The following is a 19,640-nucleotide window of genomic DNA, read 5'->3' on the forward strand; positions in this document are numbered from 1 at the left end:
GCTGTGCTTCCTGAGCTTGTGTTGTTTCTGCCTCTTGGAGACTTGCTGAAAAATATTCAGGCTCCAAGCCAGGCAGCCCCTGAGCTACACCAGAAACAGCATACTGCTGGTGTTGCCATGTTTAAGAGCAGGGACCTAAAACACTTGCAAAAGTCTCTTCAAAAGATGAAAAATTGAGGCAGAATAAAAATACTAGCTTGCTCTCTTATGCATTTATTTCCTTCCCCATCAATTTTGTTCATAATGTTAAATTTTAGACGTGAGCTTAACAATTATAATGTCAGATTCAAAAAACTGCATTTAAAACTTAATTCATAGGTACTTTTATTAAAAAAAACATATTAACATGTAAAGAAAGCAAATTGATCATTTTCTGGGAAGTAAGGTGGTAATTTTAAAATTTTCTGTGTTGTAGCTCTGTATACTTTCCAAACTCTATGTAATAAGTACATAAAACATTTACAATGTTGTCACGATTTTACTTCCGTAAAGATGTAATATAAACTCCCATATGTTTTTAGAAATGTGACCCAAGAAATGAAGACAACAGAAAAGAGGAAGTAAAACCTCATTAAGGTATTTGCCAAGACAAATCATCATTCCATATTGCTGACGTCTGCAAGCATTAGCAGAATTCTCTTAACCCACTTTATCCTTCATTACTGTCAACTTGAATCCTGGAATTAAAATTGCAAACTCCTGCAACCCCTCTTCCATATATGGCCACAGCTCTGAGTCTTTCTGCCTTTGGCCTCATCTCCCAAATCAAATGATGAGGAAAGAAGACTGCTTTTCAACCTTTGCTTAGAGACTCTCCTCAGCTAGCAAAGGAGGTTATTCATTTCCATTGCAAATGAAGGGATTGGGTTGCGCAGTTTGAATACTGAGAAGCTGGGAATAGGAGGGCTATTTCGATTGAAGTAAAAATGCAAAACCTAAATGATCAAGGAGACCCGAATTTGTCTAACTCTCCTGACTTCCTTTGAAGGGCTGCCCTTTTTTTTTTTTTTTTTTGAAAAGGAAGGGTTTTTAACATCTCTAGCAGCTCTGCTCAAGTTCATTAATTATTGTTGTGGCTGGGATGGTGGTGCCTGTGATCTGTTTACCTTGTTCTTCCAGGCAGTTCTGTCCTAAGACCCTAATTCTCTCATCAGTGCTGGCAACTGATGATAAAAAGGACCTGGGAGTTTCCTGAAATCTATTAGTAATCTAATCAATAAGGTAATATAACCAGACTTGCCTCCCTTCTGCCACATAACCACCCCGCTGGCTGCTTTTGGCCATTCTGTGACTTTCATAATTCCCCGGCATTCATCTTTTCAAATCACCCCTGTGAACAATGGGCCTGGAGTCATTAGTGGATAGATTTGTCAGCCTTTCTCAGGTCCTCAACTCCTAGAACACAGATAAGAGCACAAGGATTAAAAATTAAGGAATAATTTCACAGGATTAAAAAGAAACTTGAGGTGACCAATGACTGGTTGCTTGATTCAAAAACATTCAAAATGTTTTCTTGATTATGAAAACTTCATCATTTGAGAAAGGGGCTTTAGCTACTCAGAACAACTGTCACTAGAGGTTGACAAGACATGAAGAGGGGATCACAGGGAGAGGCATCCTTTATTAAAACCTAGTGCTTCTGAAGAAGACTGGGATGTGCTTAGGTTTGGTATCTGACTTATAAGAGACTCATTCTATAAGGGTAACTGTCAGTACTTGATACTTTAACACACTAGCATGTTTTCCAACAACCCCGGAAAAATGGAAGACACTTACTACTCCCTTTCTCTCTATGGTTTAGCTTCCCTTTCCCTCCATGGAAGATTTTTATGAAAAAAAATTTTTTTAAAATTCACAGCCTATTATTCTAGTTAGAGCTGCCTCCACATCAGACTTTGGTTTCTGTTATCATATGCAGCTGACTTCTTAGGGGCGGCCCAAGCAGTTTGTGGACGGAGAGGAAAGAATGAAGCAAGTCCATGCTCTCTAGTCTCCTCATCTGGTGTAAAACACAGAGAAGGATGATCTCTGGCTCACAGCCCTAACAATTCTCGAACATCAGATTTTTATATTTCTGTTCTAATCCAAAGCAGGGACTTGACCCCCAGTTTGATGAAATAGTCTTTTTTTGTTGTAGTGGATTGTAGATAACAAAGGAACATTTAGAGCCCAAGAAAATACTGTTTGAAAACTACAGAAAAAATTATGTGTTCCCATATGTGTGGACAACATGAAATGTGGTGGTCCATGTGCTATATTATAGGTGGTCTAAAACTGGAATTGCCTGAAGGGCTTGTTGAAACAGATCGTGAACGGCACCTCCAAAGTTTCTTACTGAGTTATGTCTAGGGGGGTCCTGAGAATTTGCATTTCTAACATGTTGCCAGGTGATTCTGATGCTGCTAGTCCAGAGACCACACTTTGAGATCCATTCTCTTAGATCTGAGGGTGCTGAGAATCCTGGTGATCGTATCCTTTCAGGGGAAGGGAAGTCTCTCTCTGGCAGACTGCAGGTTGAAATAGGTGGTCATTCCAACTGAAACTAAAATGGTTACACTTAACTGGCCTACCAAAGCTTCTGCCTCCTCCATCCATCCCCTCTGTCACTGAAGTAAGAGGCCTGAGAACACTGTCCTTGCAGACATTCCTTGTGAGGAATTCCTTCTGGAGGTTCTCAGGGGGATACATTCCCTCGCTTTCTCCAGGCTCCACAGTCTGCCCAGATTCCTTGCCTTCAGGTCCCCTTTTCCATCTTCAAAGCCAGCAATGGCCAGGGAGTCATTCTTACTCCCTCACTCTGATATGGACTCTGTCCACATAGCTCTCCTCCTCTCCCACATTTAAGGACCATGGTGATCATGTCAGGCTCATCTGGCTAGCCTCCATATTTTGAAGTCAGCTGATTAGTACCCTTAATTCCATCTGTAACCTTAGTTCCCTTTTGTCACGTAATGTAAAATATTCAAAGGTTCAGGGGATTAGGAAGTGACATTTTTGGGTGGCCAATATTCTGCCTATCATGGAATTTAAGGATGAACCCTTCTATCCACATATTGTCTGAATGCCTGGGAGATATCTGTTAGAAATCAGAATCTATATTTTGACCAAAATCCTCGGGAAACTGGGATATAGGTTAAGGAGCGAGAAGCCCTGATGCAGATAATCGCCTTACTCCTAGGTATAAAACAGTACTAAGGGTAACACATCAAGGCAAGATACTAAAGTCATGACTTAGTTTTTTGAGGTTGGATACTCCCATGACCATCATCAACAAAAAGTTTATTGAGGGATTACCATGTAACAGATAATGTAATAGATGCTAGAGATACTGCAAGACTTAAAACCGCTGAGGCCCCTGCAGTAATGGGACTTAGTTTCTGGAGGAAGAAGATTGGAAAAAAAAAAAAACCAAAACAACCACCCACAAACCAAAAGAGCAAATAAAGAAACATGCTGACTTTACATAGCGAAAAATGCTAAGAGAACAACAAAACATCATCCTGTGATGCAGCCCATTAGAGAGGGCATTTTAGAGCAGGTGATCAGGAGGCCTGAAATATTAAACTGAAACCTGGATAATTGGAAAGAGCCAGCCTTGTGAAGAGTCAAGGAACGTGTCCCAAGCAAGAGATGCTAGTGCCACGTCCTGTGTGCAGGACTAAACTTGGCATGTTTGAAGGAAAGAAAGAAGGGAAGAGTGGCCCAGGATGAGGTTCTAAAGTCCCCCAGGCCAGATCATGCTGGACTTTAGAGAATCCTTAGGGTAAGGTAAGAAGCCTGCAGCAGGAAGCTTTGGAGGGTTCAAGCAGAATACTGTGCTCCATTATAGAGAGACATTCTGGTGGCTGGGCAAGAATGGATTGTAGGGGCAGGGAATGAAGCAGGGGGTCTAATTAGGACGCTGTTGCTGTTGTTCAGACAAGAGATAGTGGTGGCTTGAACCAGGTGGTGAGAAGTTGTTGGTTGTTGGAAGTGGAGCTGATTGGACTTGGCTGTGGGGCTGGGTATAGAGATGAAGGAACGGAACAACTAGGTTGGTATCTAGCTTATACTGGGATCTTGCTTCTCATTGTTTCATGATTTAAACTTTCATGTCAGGTTTTTCTAGTAGATACCTTATACAGTTTTTTTTTAAGCCAGTTAAAAAGTAAACACAGGTGTGCCACACAACACCCGTCATTATTGGAGTAGATACAGGCTGGCTGTAAAATAACACCCTTTGTGTATGAACAGCTGGGGAATTTTGTGCTTATTGAGGATAACTACCTTGATTTCACAGTCCGATGCCCCTTGTTCCCTTGGGATGGGGAAACACTCTGTCTATTCTGTTCATGAAGCCTTTCGCTTATTTTATTGATATGGCTTTCAGCATCTTGGACCACTGGGATTGTTACTAGATTTTCTGAAACACAACAGGTGGTCAGTGGTCCTCAGGGCCATCTGCTTGAGTGTGAACTAGAGACAGGAGCTTTCCTGACACCCCGGCTCTTACAGGGCTCTTCTGTGATGCCACCATGACTTTGACTACTGATTCTCCTTCCATTTGGGGAAAAAACACATTAAGCAACCTCCCTGGTTCTATTTTGGGCATTTTCCCTCTACTCTCTACACTCTATCCAGAATATATAGAACATAAGTAATCGTATCATCTACTTTGCTTAACGTCCTTAAATGTATCTCCACCACTCTTGGGATAAAAATCCCAAACCCCCATCACAGCAGGTAAAGCTCTGGTTGGCCTCTCTTCATCTTTAGCCTCTTTTCAAGAGATGCTTTTCCCAGGCACACTAGGAACTTTCACTCACTGGAACTCCGTGCCCCCTCTGGCTGTGAGGATGTCCAGCAGACCCCATATATCAGGAGTACTCTCTCGCTGACTCCCTTAAACCAGTTAGCTACCTGATGCTCAGATCTGTGGACCCCCTGGCTTAGGCTAGATCCTTATTCTCTCATAGGAGTGGGTTCCTTTCCTGCTGAACACTTATCTCAGTTGGTCGTCGGGCCTTTAGCCCTGTGGTTCTCACTGTGATTCCCAGAGCAGTAGCATCTGCACCACCTGGAAACCTGAAGTTACATGTACAAATGCTGGCTCCAGCCTGGACCTCCTGGATCAGAAATTCTGGGAATGGGGCCCAGCAATCTTTATTTTAACAAGCCCTCCAGTGATTCTGATGACGGCTCAAGTTGAAGACTTCCAGCTTCAGACCACAACTTCCATGAGAATAAGGTTCTTGTCTGTTTTTGTTCAAAGCTGCTCACCCTAGCTTCTAGCACAGCATCTGGACCCTGACGTGCTCTCAGTAATTATTTGTTTAGGGAATAAAATATTGAAAGTTGAATCCTGACCTACTTTTAGAGGAGGAGAGATCTTCTACCAGTGTAGCTAACACGACCAGAAATTCAAGTAAACTCGGTGTCATCTATTTCTAGAGTCTTTGAATCTTGACTTCATCGGATTTTCTATTGAAACATTTTCAGTGTGTCTTGGGCACATGGATGTTCTTGTTTTTTTAATGGATGAAAGTGATCAACTAGGTAAATGTGGAGTAGATGAATTTTATTGAGAATAACTGTCATCCTGATACACTCAATGACTGTTGACAATATATGCTCATTGAAAATATTGGATATAAAGCTTAAGGACCTTTTTCACCTTTCTGGAGGTGACATTATTGACCTTTTGGTGAAACTGTGACATCCAATTTCTCATAATGAAATTTTATTTTTGCAAGACATCAAATATGAATAATGGGAATTTTTTCATAATTTTTAAAAAAAACAAACCCCACATGGAAAAAAATTCCTCAGTTTTAAAGGAGATGGTCCTATATGTGTTTCAAACTTTTTACCCCAGCTTTAAAAAGAAAAATCCTGACTCCTATAAAAATATGTTAGGAGGGCTCCCTTCTCCTTTATCAAAGAAGGAAGTCCAGCAGCCTTGAGGAGAGCAGTGCCCTCTATTCATACAGCTACCTGCAAGGCACGCTGGAGCTTGCAGTGTTTGCTCCAGTTCCTTTGATCAAGAGAAGACCCTGGCTGTGGAACATGGGCAAATGTTACCCTCAGGCTCTACTGGCTAGGTAGGAGGCAGCCTCTGGAACACTAGCTCTTTGTGCTGAATATGTGCTCAGAGGAGCAGGTGGCTGGTTCCTTTGTTTCAGCAAAGGGTGCCAGCCAACATGCTTGCAAAACGAAACTGTTTGGAATGATGCACTTTCTGCTAAAATTTATTACATCATGCTAATTAAAGTGAGTTAGTAAGGACAGGAATGCACACTTGCCTTGTGGCTGCAGTTGGAAGAGTTGCAGCCTGCGAGGGTTTATATTAGGTTCCTAAGTGGGAGAAAAAATCTAACAGATTCTGAGAGTGGAATCTGATTTGCATTCTAAAACAGATTTAACCTTCTTTTTGGTATTTACTCACCCCTAAAGTGCCCTGATTTCAATGTAAGACCTGAAATGAAAATACTACTTTGAAAGCAACCATATGGGACCATTTTTTTCCCCAAATAGTCACCTCACTTAGAATATTTACCATGTGAAGCAACAGAGCAGCGATAACCCCAGGCAACTAAACAGCAACTGGAAACTTAGCCATTTGAGCATGAAGCTAACTTATGCTAATACTCTTTAGTCAGGGAAGTTGCTAAACTCAAGAGAATTCTTATCCAGTAGTAAGACGTAAATATTACATTGCTTACTGTGTTATTCAATCAAGATCTCTTATTTCATGACCATATGTAGTTCTCAAGAAATTTGTTGAAAGCAAAATTTCCATTAAGGAGATTCTATTTTCCTATTTTCATATATTTCTGTGCATGAAAATAAACATCCCTTAATAAGTTGGTGATTTCTGTCTTGTTTGCCAGAATAATGCCTCCTGCAGAGTAGGAGCTGAATTATTAGGTGAATAAGTAAATGAATGAAGGTGTTTGCCAGATTTATGACAAGCTGGGTATCACAGGTGGTTAGTGGTGCCATTAAAATTTCTGATGACTATTTTGTAAAGATTTCCCCCTGCTCCAGAAGTTTTGTTTATTTTAAGTGGTCAGACGTTCTCAAACTTTATTCCTTTCCTTCTCTGAGCAGTGGTTCCTAGACTTCCGGATGCATCAGAATCACCTGAGTAGTTCTGGGGCGGAACACAGTGTCTGCATTGTCAGCAGGCATCTGATGGGGAGGTAGGCAGTCCATGGCCCACATTTTGGAAATGCTGTCTTCAAGTCTAGTGTTTGTATAAATGCTGCATGATTTTATTTGGAGTCTGGAGTGCCAATAATACATGGACACTAGGGCCTGAGAGGGCCTCAGAGCTATAGAAGATAAACAAGTTCTCAATTCAGTCGACTCAAAATATGACACAAAATAAGGGTCGCTAGAAATGCAGACACTTCTTTGAAAATATCCTCCTCCCAAATTTGTGGCTTCATTGTGACATGTTTCATTATAAGCCACTCATAAAATGGGAATGCATACAGGTTTTCAGATTTTGTTAGTTTTCTCTCTCCTTTTATACTTCTAATCATTAGAATGTATTTATCAAGAATATCTTCAGAGGTAAAAAAATTACAGAGTTCTGATTTTTAAAGGTATTTTGTAGGAAAGTGATTGATAAATTCTGACTGAGTGCTATGGCCGTCAAAACTAACTATTCATGTAACACTTTCATGAGTTTGGCCAACTCCAAGTACCATCTCTTATCACTTAATATTTTTCTAGTTGACTCTTCTTTTAAGTAAGTTTTTATTTGTCCTGTGCAATAATGTTTGTGAAATCAAAGATTGTATGTGCTAGTTATATTTTTCTAATACATTCTTTAAGTGTTCAAATAAAAAAATAATTATCTGTGTCCAACCTAAAATCATCTCATGTACCAAGGTCATCCTGATACCCCACCTTAGGAAATAGGACACAAAAGATGCTCAGGTCTTACCTTCAAAGGGCTTACCTTCTACCTTGGGAAACCAAGCAATTTTATGAGATAATAAAACAAGCTGTTGGTGGAGGGAAAGTGCATCAAAGTGTTTTAGAAACCCAATTAGTAGCAATAACATGAGATTTACTTGGATGCTTTTATCCAGTAATTCCACTACTGTGAACTAGCCCTTGTGCTATTCAAAAAGCTTGAAGCCATCTTGAAGGTCAAAATTAAAGGAATGTTTATGACATTTCTGTATCATTGAATGCTACAGTATCATTAAGATCATCTTTAGGAAGCTTTTTTTTTTTTTAACAGTATGGGGAAATATTTGCAGCACAGTGAAAAACAATGTACAGTATAATCTCAATTATATAAAATAGAATCCTTAGAAGATGAGGAATATGATAAAACTTAACAGTGCATTTTTTTTCTGAGTAGTGAGATTATGGATAGTTTTTATTCTTTTAATCTACATGTTTCCAGATTTTCTCAGCTCTTATAATTAATCTAAACATATAAAATATAATAATTTATAAAATAATCATAATTTTTATATTTAGGAAATAAATATTTTAAAAGAACAATTTCACAAGTAGTTAACAAGCTAATTAAAATCTTATTGCCATTCAGGGAGGATTTCATGGGAAAAGTGAGGAACTGAGACTGGGAAACTATAAAATATTGCAAAAGAAACAAAAGTTGACTTGGTAACTACCAGTGTGTGGAATAGGTTTTTGTTTCAGGGAAAAGCCTTGATTTTCATACTGTGACTACATGAGATGAATAAAAGGAAGGACTGGTTATCCAGGATGAGAAGTTACCATCGGCTGATCAGGGCTAAAGATGAAATAGACATAAATCAATTTAGAACAGAACCAGGAGCTTCATGAAGGTGGAAGAAAGCTGTTCTAGAGAAACTGAGGATTCTAGGAACAGAAAGAACCTGGAGAATAAAGAGAAACACGCGTATAAATAGCAGAGATTGGGAAGAACAGAACTACCCCTCAAAGCAGACAAGAGTTAGGTAGGGCACTGGGGCTTTTCTAGGACATTTGTCTTGAGGCTTTGCTGGGGAAGAGAAGTCCCAGTTCATGGAGATGCAAGCGAGCACAGACAGGGGACTGTGGATTGCTATTTGGATTACGTGGTGCCTGTTTAGAGTGTATTTTAATCTGATCTAAAGGTCTGAGTGAGAAAGGACCCTGCTTCCTCAGGAATCTAAGAGGTGAAGAGCAGCTGCACTGCTGAAGTAGCCCAAGGGAGAATGGCCGAGAGGTGGGCCCCAGGAGTAGTTAGCAATGCACTGGAAGAGGGAGATGGGAATCATGACTTCATGTGCTGAATGGAGTCAAGCAGAGTTTAATAACAGGAAAATACGTACATGGGTTTGTACAATCTTTTCTTATGCTGTGTACTGTTCCTTCTCGAAACTTCCCCCCCAGTGTGATAAATCTCTTTTCTAGGTTGACTAAACTTTCCTGGTTGCACAGAAGACATTTAGGCAAAAGAAACGCTGGTGCAGACCCGGAGCTACTGTTTTTGGAGACACCTCTGTTGCTTCCGTAATTTTCTCTGGGAGGAGGCAAATGTGGCAGGGGGACCTTCTTGGGGGTGGTCCTGGGCTCTTATCCTGATCTGCCCCTTCTGTCATCCTCTTGCCTTTCATCCACAGCCTCTCCCATCTTCTCCATCATCTAGCTTGAACCTCAGTCACCTCCTGCTTCTCCTGCAGATCACTTACATCCTTTTCTCATCTTTTTTTCTTTCCAAACTCTCATCTCTCAGGTCCTCTCAACAATGTCCATCCTGTTACCATGTCCATCTCTTACCACTCTCTACAGTCTTTCTGTCTCCCTTTTGTTTTTTGTGGATATTACCTCTTCTGACCTTCATTATCAGTCATCTGTACTTAACATTTTAAAAATTAATTTCTCAGTCTTCCAGTTTCCCATCTCTCCAACTTCCTTCTTGTTCCTGCATCTCCATCAACACTTATTACCTTGACATCCCAAAGTGGTGTCTCATATAAATACCTGCTACGTCACTGCTCCTCCTCTCTGTTCAGAGTCCACATTCCTTCTTTGCATCCAACATACTTCTGCCTTGCCTTCTTGTCTCCTGGTTTTCCATCTTCATTTCACTCTTTTCTAACCTGGGACCTTGAATCTTTTCTATTCACACTAATTCCCTTGGTGATCTTATTCAATCTCTAATGTTACGTGTCTAGGACTGACCCCCTAATCTTCTCCCCTAAACCTGCTCCTCCTGTAGTCTTTTTAATATCAGAGAGTGTTAATCCACTTGTCTAGACCAAAATCTTTGATTATTCTCTTTCTCTCATATTCCACATCTAATCATTGAGGAAGTCCTATTGTCCCTTCCTTCAAAATATACTCAGAATCTGACCCCTTTTTCCCTACTTCCATCACTGCCACCTGGTCCAAACCACCAGCACCTCTACTCTGGCCTATCAGCTCCTTGATAGTTTCTCTGCTTCTACTTTTGTCCCCTTTTCAGTCTGTTCTTCAAGCAGCAGCCAGACCAATCCAGTCACTCATGTACTTAATATTCTTCGATGGTTTCTCATCTTGTAAGTGGGAAAGATGACTGTATCCTTCTTTTAGGAGGCTGGGGTATACTCCACAAATGATGGAATAGTAGAGTAACATAACACAGGTGTATAGTTACCTGGTAATGAACGTCCTCTCGTTGATGAAGATCCAGGAGGGGGACTGGTGAGCCATCATGGTCATCTCTTCCCCCTTTCTGAGATCATGGGAGGACACCTTAAAACATTAGAATAATATTAATGGTATGTTCCTGTGATGCATTCATAAATTAGTTTATGACAAAGTGAAATTGTTTCTTGTGTCCCTAGTGTGTGAAAGTATTTTGGGGGGAGTTTTTAAGTAGAGTTTAACGTATGGACATAAAGGTTTGGTTGGGGAGGGAAAGAAAGATTTTTTTTTTTTTTTTTTTTTTTTTTTACCACGTGCCTGCTTTGGGTCCTATGCTTAGAATGTGAGCTGTTTTATGGATGTGATCTTATTTACTCCTCAGACCATCCCAGCAAGGCAGGGGTGTCATTATCTCCATTTCAGACACTTACTAAGTAGTGGAACAAATGATTTGAATTAAGGTCTGAATGTCTTTAAGGTTTCCTCTTTTTTCTTTTTACCAACATTGTTTTTGCAGTTTGGAAAAGGTTTACAGATTAATTCTTTTGTGATTTTCTATAAATTGGTCTGTTCTAAGATTCTTTTCAAAGATTTTTTTCCTATGTTTAAGGCAATTAATACTCAGAATAAGTGAAATGTTCTCAAAAGTCTTCAACTATAAGAAAACAAACTTAGAGTTTAAAGTTTTAACTGTAACTCACTTTGAGTGGGTTTCTAGGAGGCATCCTCCGAACCTGCTCTTCATGGTTATTCACATAAGTCACAAAATAATTTGTTTCGGGAACACTGTGTTGTTTTCTCTGTCCTCTTCCAGCCCCTCCTCCACCCCTATAAGCTTTACAATATTAAGGTGTTTTACTTTATTCTTATTACTCAATATGTGCTTTTGAAAAAAATCAATTTTACTCTCTTTTGATATTAGTTTCCCATTTTAAATTGAAAATGATATTCTTTATATAATTTAGGGAAAATAGTAGTAAAGGAAAAAGAACATACAAATGTTCCTCTGTCATGTCAAAATTTAATTTTCAAAGTCTAAAGAAAGATGACAAAGAGGGTATATGAAGAAATACTAGAAGAGCCAGAAATACAGAGATTGACATATGTTTTTCCCCTTGGTGATCAGTTTGAGAGACTGACACCTGTGTAACAGAGCGACAGGAAGAAAGGCAGACCAAGCAGAACAAGAGCTCTGAGAGAGAACAACACAAACCACGTGCTAATGATTCTCAAATTTGTAAGTGGGTCAAAGTTGTGCTGATAATCACGCTAAAGTTGATGATAAAATGCTCCTGGTGATAAAATGTACCCAGTATGTCTCACTTTGGCATAATTCCCTATATAAGGAATCCTATTTCCAAGTTTTTAGTATTTGATTTGGAATATGTGCTAAGATTTCCTTTTTCATTTTTCAGTTTATCCACAGTTCTGCTACAACCAGGAGTTAGTGATTTAAAAGTGATTCTTCTGCTCCATCCCTGCAAATGCACAGATGGGCTTAGGGTGTTTGAAGCTGCTGGTTCTTGGTACAGAGCTTATATTTTACTGAGAATACAAAAAGGGGAAAAGAGAGGCCCCATGAGGAATTCTGCCTGGCTGAAATAATGTTTCTGTAATTTCTTTCATCAATGGTTTATAGTTTTCTGTGTGTAATTCTTTCACCTCCTTGGTTTGATTTATTCCTAGGTATTTTATTACTTTGGGTGCTCTTGGATTTGAAGAATCAATATTGTGAAGATGGTCACACTGCCCAAGGCAATCTACAGATTTAATGCAGTCCCTATCAAATTACCCAGGACATATTTCACAGAACTAGAACAAATAATAATAAAATTTATATGGAACCATCAAAGACCTAGAATTGCCAAAGCATTACTGAAAAGAAAGAAAGAAGCTGGAGGAATAACTCTCCCAGACTTCAGACAAAACTATAGAGCTATAGTCATCAAGACAGCATGGTATTGGTACAAAAACAGACATATAGACCAGTGGAACAGAATAGAGAGCCCAGAAATGAACCCACAAACTTTTGGTTAACTAATCTTTGACAAAGGAGGCAAGAATATACAATGGAATAAAGACAGTCTCTTCAGCAGATGGTGTTGGGAAAACCGGACAGCAGCTTGTAAAGCAATGAAGCTAGAACACTACCTTACACCATACACAAAAATAAACTCAAAATGGATCAAAGACTTAAACATAAGACAAGATACAATAAACCTCCTTGAAGAAAATATAGGCAAAACATTATCTGACTGTTCTCCTAGAACAGTCTACTCAAGCAATAGAAATAAAAGCAAGAATAAACAAATGGGATCTAATTAAACTTATAAGCTTCTGCACAGCAAAGGAAACCATAAGTAAAACAAAAACACAACCTACGGAATCAGAGAAAATTTTTGCAAATGGAACCGACAAAGGCTTGATCTCCAGAATATTTAAGCAGCTAATACGACTTAAGAAACAACCATACAACCCAATCCAAAAATGGGCAGAAGACCTAAACAAGCAATTCTCCAAGGAAGACATACAAATGATCAATAGGCACATGAAAAAATGCTCAGTATCACTAATTATCAGAGAAATGCAAATCAAAACTACAATGAGGTATCAACTCACAGCAGTCAGAATAGCCATCATTCAAAAGTCCACAAATGACAAATGCTGGAGAGGCTGTGGAGAAAGGGGAATCCTTCTTCATCGCTGGTGGGAATGCAGTTTGGCGCAGCCACTGTGGGAAACAGTATGGAGATTCCTCAAAAGACTAGGAATAGACTTACCATATGACCCAGGAATCCCTCTCCTGGGCATATATCCAGAAGGAACCCTACTTCAGGATGACACCTGCACCCCAATGTTCATAGCAGCACTATTTACAATAGCCAAGACATGGAGACAGCCTAAATGTCCAACCATGGATGACTGGATAAAGAAGAGGTGGTATATTTATACAATGGAACACTACTCAGCCATAAAAACCGACAACATAACACCATTTGCAGCAACGTGGATGCTCCTGGAGAATGTCATTCTAAATGAAGTAAGCCAGAAAGAGAAAGAAAAATACCATATGAGATCGCTCATATGTGGAATCTAAAAAAAAAAAAAAAAACCAAAACAAACAAACAAAGCGTAAATACAAAACAGAAACAGACTCACAGACATAGAATACAAACTTGTGGTTGCCAAGGGGGGGGGGGCAGGGTGGGAAGGGATAGATGGGATTTCAAAATTGTAGAATAGATAAACAAGATTATACTGTATAGCACAGGGAAATATACACAAGATCTTATGGTAGCTCACAGAAAAAATATGACAATGAATATATATATGTTCATGTATAACTGAAAAATTGTACTCTACACTGGAATTTGACACAACATTGTAAAGTGATTATAAATCAATAAATAATGTTTAAAAATAATGTTTCTAAAGTCTTCCTGGTTTTATATTTTATAGTAAAATTTCTAGAATTTTTGGACAAAAATTAGCTGTCTTGCTGTCATATTTTAAAATAAAATTTCCAGACTTGTGAAAAAAATTCATTCAGTTTGAAACTTCTGTTTATAAAACAGCTCAATGTTATCTTCTTTAAAAGGATATTGAATTCCCAAAGGTTTCTACAATCCTCAAAGAGGTATTTTGCAATCATTGACATTTTTTTGGCAACATGAGAATACAAGATAGCTAAGTTAGAGAAGAAATCCTAGGGCAATGTTTGGAGGTGTGCAGAAAATAGGAAAAGGTACTATGTAAACAGAAAAACTACAGAAACTGTGGCTCAAAGAAAGGAAGGATCAGCCAATTTGGTAAGTCTGTTTCTGGAGTATTTCTAGAAAGAATTCTTTTCTGTATGATTTTGTGCAAGGGAGCACAGTCCTTCTATTCCAGCCGAATTCCAACTGGCTGAACCCTGCCCCATTCCACAAACAGTTTTAAGTTGCCAGGCAGCCAAAATCAAGCTCTGACTCGCAGGGTTGATTAAGTGTGACATAACATCCTTCAAGTCTCCTTCAGGCTCTGAAAACTGTGGTCTGACATGAATAATATCCTCTTTTATGTCTTCATATAAATGGCATTAGGGTGTGACCAGAGATTTTATATGATGTTTTCCAGTCATTCCATTTTGTAGAAACCAAGTATTTTGTTACCATTGCTTCAGGCCCGTAGAATCATATAGGGAATGTAGCCAGAGTAGAGAGGTAGGCTAGAGAGGAAATTTCCATTTTTTATTTTAAAAAAGAAGCGGAAGGAATTTCTTCCTTTTCCTACTGAATCAGGTCATTTTGGTTGGGGTAAAGTGTGTGGAAGATGTTTCATGTTGTCTTTCTGAATACCAGTCCCCCCCCCCGCAAAAAAAAGAAAAGAAAAGAAAAACGAAAGAAAGAAAAAGAAGGAAAACAAAAACTATTTTCACAAAATCAGTGATGCATATTTTTCCTTATAGCACATTGTTAGCTTGAAATCATGTAATCTATTGGAAGGCTATGAGCACTCTAAGCTGAATGCTTGACTAGTTCCCCTAATGCTTTTACTGTTTTGTTCATCACATCATCTTGTTCACAAACCTTCCTGGGATTTTGTTCTTAGCAAATACAGCCCATGTCCCTTAACCTGACATTCAGGCTTTCTGCAGCTCCACCCAAACCTACCTTTCTAAACTCAGAATTGAAGGTTTCTTTAACACCAGGCCTTCTAGTCTATTGGAATTGCGTATCATCAAGTCTCTTCTCACCATTTCCCTTGTACCAAAGGGCCCTCGTCCCTGCAGGCCCTAATCTCTGCTTCCTTCCAGTCCCTGCTCCAGTGGGACCCCATCAGTTCCCATAGCCTACTTCCTACACTGCTGTGAGGCCGCTTTCTGCTGCCCACTGGTCTTGTCATCACTGATTTACACCTTAACTCATTTTCTACTCATAACCTCTTGCTCCAACAGTGGTGCTCCTTTAGTTAAGAATGTCATTCTCTTTGACAGCACATCATTGGAAGGAGGTTTTGTGGAGGACTCATGCCGGAAGAGACAGAAGCTTAGCCAAGCAGGTAAATGAACTCTGTAGGTCAGAAGCTCCGTGGGCATTTTAGGCTGCCTTGGGACAGAGAGAGATGCAGCATGCTCCATGAGCCCAACCAGTCCCAGCTACTCACTCACAAGATTTGGGCTGGGCTGTATGGTTATATAGCCTTTGTTCTTACTTCTAAAGCCCAAATTTTGCCCATAGATTTTTGTCATTAAAATCATCCACAGAAAGGGTTTGCAGAAACCTTTCCTTAGTGAGATTTCCTGACAGTGGTCACCTCACTGCCCAAACACTACCTTCTCCCTCCTGGGTCCAGATTATTTACCATCTATTCTTTTAATTTCCTCCCCGCTGTACCCCTTCGTCCACATTCTAATGACTGGTATCTTGCCAAATGGTTCATTTTTCTCTCCGCATTTTCTCTGCCTCTTAGCAGCATTTGACACAGCATTTGACAAAGTTGATTGTTCCCTCCTTTGAAACACTTTTTTTTTTTTTTTGGATACTTTTGAAACAAAAGAGAAAGCACAACAACCTTGCTTTATTTCCTTGCTGTCTCATAGGTCTCAACTTTTTAGTTCCTTTGCTGACTCCTCCTTTATATGATCATGAAATGCTGACTTGTTCTAATAGTCTGCCCTTAGCCATCCTCTCTTTTCTATCTACATTTTCTTGTAGGTAATCTAACCCATCTCCAGCCCAGCCTCTCCACTGAGCTCCAGACTCAGGCCACTACCTATTTAGTCTCTACATGGATAACTATCAGGCATCTCAATATCAACATGGCCAAAACAGTACCACTGACTTTTTTCCATGCTCCAGAATTCCCTCCTTTACAATTCTTTCTCATCTACCCAACTGGGCACCAAAACTAAAACTTACATTTTTCCTTTTTTATCATAACCAGATTCCAATCCAAAAGTAAGTTCTATTGATGGCACCTCCAATATGTAACTCAAGAGCTTTAATTTTCAATGCTGCCACTCTGAGCCAACACACTGCCACCTTTCTCCTGGATTATTCAATCATCCTCCTGACCAGTTTCCCTGCATCTGCCTCATGACCCATATTCCATTCTCTATGCAGCATCCAGGGTGATCATTTTAAAGACTGAATCAGATTTTGTCATTCTGTGCTTAAAACCTTGCAAAGATTTTCAAGAGTGAACTAGAATAAAGTATAACCTCCTGGCGATGACCCACAAGATCCTGTCAATCTGTTCGATATTCATTCCCTTCATTATTTCCTTCATTGGTTACATTTCGTCTACATGGCCTTCTTTCTGGTTTTCAATCACTCCCTAAGCTCATTCCTGCCTCAGGGTTTTGTACTTGCTCCTCCCCCTACTTGGAGCACCTTACCTCAGACTTTCACATGGCTGCCTGTCCCCATCGTTCGGGTCTCAGTCCCTGTGTCTCCTCTCTCGAAGGCCCTCCCTAAGCAAGTCTCCATTAGTCACAACCACATTATTTTCCTCTAGGTCCATTATCAGTATCTGAAGGGATCTTATTTACTTACATTGTCTGTCTTCCCCAACTACAATGTGAATGTCTTAAGATACGGACTTTTTGTTTGTTTCCCCGGGTACACCCAGTTCTTAGGATTTTGCCTGATACACGGAAAGCATTTAATTAATAATTGTTGAGTGACTGACTAACTGTAAAGTTGCAGATGTGGCCCAAAGGATTAGTTACTATTAATAAAACTTTTCTTGATAGTTGACGTGATATTTTAGCTGGCACTAGAAGTCAGGGATATTTTGAACTGAAGAAGCACAAAGTGTAAATTGACAGTGATGGACAGAAGAATCATTGCAGTGGCTTCTTAACTGGCTTCTTCTCTATTTGTATTCATAAAAAAATTAGCTAAGGTATCATTAAAGATAGCAAACATTACTATGTAATTATATTGTCAAACTCATGACCTATGCTGAAGCAAGTCATAGCCAGCTTCAGAAGACGTGATTAAAGAATTTCAAAATCCTTACATTATTCCCTGAACTTGGAAAGAAAGACAGTTGAATGGAATTTATGAAAGAAAATAAAAATAGGATAAAATTTTTGTTCACAGGCAGTATATGTTAATTAAATAGGAAATAATAATTGACAGTGTCTCAATTCAAAAATTGGCTAAACAAAATATTAGAACAATTGAAATACCTGAAAACATGATCTGGTAAAAGTCTCATTCTTGATTGCTGAAGTGAGAAATAGATCTATGAATTCCAATAGTTTTCTCTTTCTATTCCCATTAACCCTGATACATTGCAAATTAAAATCTGGTAGGGCTCTTGTGAATAACACCTGAATTATAAAGTCTTGGTTGATTTAAGGGTCTGAGGTGGTTTTCTCAAAATGTTTAAGAGAGGAATAATCAGAGGTCATGATTAGCAGAGATGGAGAAGATTCTTGAAAAAAAGAAAAATTATAGGTCTAGAAGCCTAGGGGTCTTACTTTGGACATTCAGAATTATTTTGGTAGAACATGACAAACATGACTTGAGGAGGAAGGTAGTTGTTACAAATCTATGTACTTTACTGGGAGGGTGAATCACACAGGGCTCTCCCTTCCTGGGGACAGAGATTATTGACTTAGATTGTGCATAAAACAAGATCATTTATTAATGTTTGGCTATTTATTTTGTAATTTTGTCCAGACAGTAGAGCTCAAGAGATAGGAAATTAGATAGGCCAGTAATTAAATCATGGAAAAATAAACGATCCTGGAGGTACTAGGTAGGTCTAGGCTCCAACAGTCTTTGGAGGCTCACCAGAGAAGGGAAAAGGCCAAGGAAGTAGAATTGGTCTGAGCAGGCAGCAGGGATCAGGAACCAGAGAAAGCAGAATAAGTCAGCACCAGTATTTGGGCAACGCTGAGAACAGAGAGGATCTGAGAGCATCCATGGCTCACACCCCGCCCCCTGCTCTGTATCCTGCCTAGACATGGACTTGCCTGGACTGTCCAGTTGTCAGAATGAGGCCAGAGGATGGGAGGTGAATCCAAGCCCAATTAACTCAAAAAAGCCAGTTATTTAAAGTACCTTCCTCAAGCATGGATTAATTAAATCATTACTTGTTTAAAAGTGGAAAACTTGGTCCACTGTTTTGTACAGTCAAAAAAGATTTCATGAGTTCCTTCTCTGCGTTTGCTGTGTTAAGCCAGGAAGGGTAGCCTCTATCTGTATCTGCAGCCCCTTATTCCTGAGGCCAATGGGTACAGGAAGTGGCAAAGTGGTCATAATTTTATAACAAACTTAAAAAATACAGGCGCTAACTTCCCTAGTCTCCAGCCAAAGAGAATTTCCTCTGCCTTTGAGCTTTCACAGCAAAATATCTGCCCCTTTCTAATTACCTGCAGCTTTCTTTCCCTAATTATGTTTTATTTTACTTACTTTTACTTAATTTCCTTTAGAACAGGATGATTGCTTGTTTTATTTGTATATCTCCTAAAATGGATACATGTATGCAGGTATATAGATAAAACTTACATAAAATAATGACTATCTGTATATTCAATATAGGGAGAGATGTACAAAAATGTTAAAGGTAAAACTGAGAGCTATGAAATTATAAGTGATAATCATTTCCTTTTGATTTCATATGTACTTTCTAAATCATATACAGGGAACATATCTTACATAACACACACCATAAAAGTTACTAAAAAAAAAAGAGCAGAGAGTATTATATTAGATTAGCAAGTATGTATTTCAATTATGAAGTAAGATTATATTAAAGGCTGTACACATGGAGGTTTTAAAAAACTTATTATTTTGACCAGAAGAAGCAATAGAAAATTATGTATTTAGCTCTAAAACAAAGCTGCTTTCTGTAAGCTCTGGCCCAGAACCTTGGAGTAGAGAACAGTTATATACAATTATATCATTTCAAGGAAATGAGACAAAACATCTATAATTCTAACCATTATCCCATTCCTAGAAAACAGGAAAAGAATCAAGAAGAATATGGTTTCTGGGAAGCACTTGGCTCCATATTTTTTCTAAAGAATGTGCCTCATTTGCAGA

The 19,640-nt window shown here is 39.1% G+C and overlaps 1 protein-coding gene across 5 annotated transcripts in view; it reads right to left on the reverse strand.

The window, feature by feature from the left end:
• RASSF6 (Ras association domain family member 6) overlaps positions 1-19,640 on the reverse strand; it is a 48,328-nt gene that overhangs the window by 24,831 nt on the left and 3,857 nt on the right. For 3 of the 5 annotated variants that reach the window (XM_074345011.1, XM_074345002.1, XM_074344994.1), the window contains exons 2-3: positions 13,219-13,330; positions 10,610-10,707 (exon numbers count right to left, since the gene is read on the reverse strand). In XM_074345011.1, coding sequence (XP_074201112.1) covers positions 10,610-10,707; positions 13,219-13,239 — 119 coding nt within the window. In that variant the 5' untranslated portion in view covers positions 13,240-13,330. The remainder of the gene's footprint in view (positions 1-10,609; positions 10,708-13,218; positions 13,331-19,640) is intronic. The other 2 variants (XM_010969345.3, XM_010969344.3) reach the window with 1 other exon arrangement.

This window comes from Camelus bactrianus, chromosome 2 (genome assembly GCF_048773025.1).
Source record: "Camelus bactrianus isolate YW-2024 breed Bactrian camel chromosome 2, ASM4877302v1, whole genome shotgun sequence".
In the NCBI taxonomy this organism is placed as follows: domain Eukaryota; kingdom Metazoa; phylum Chordata; class Mammalia; order Artiodactyla; family Camelidae; genus Camelus; species Camelus bactrianus.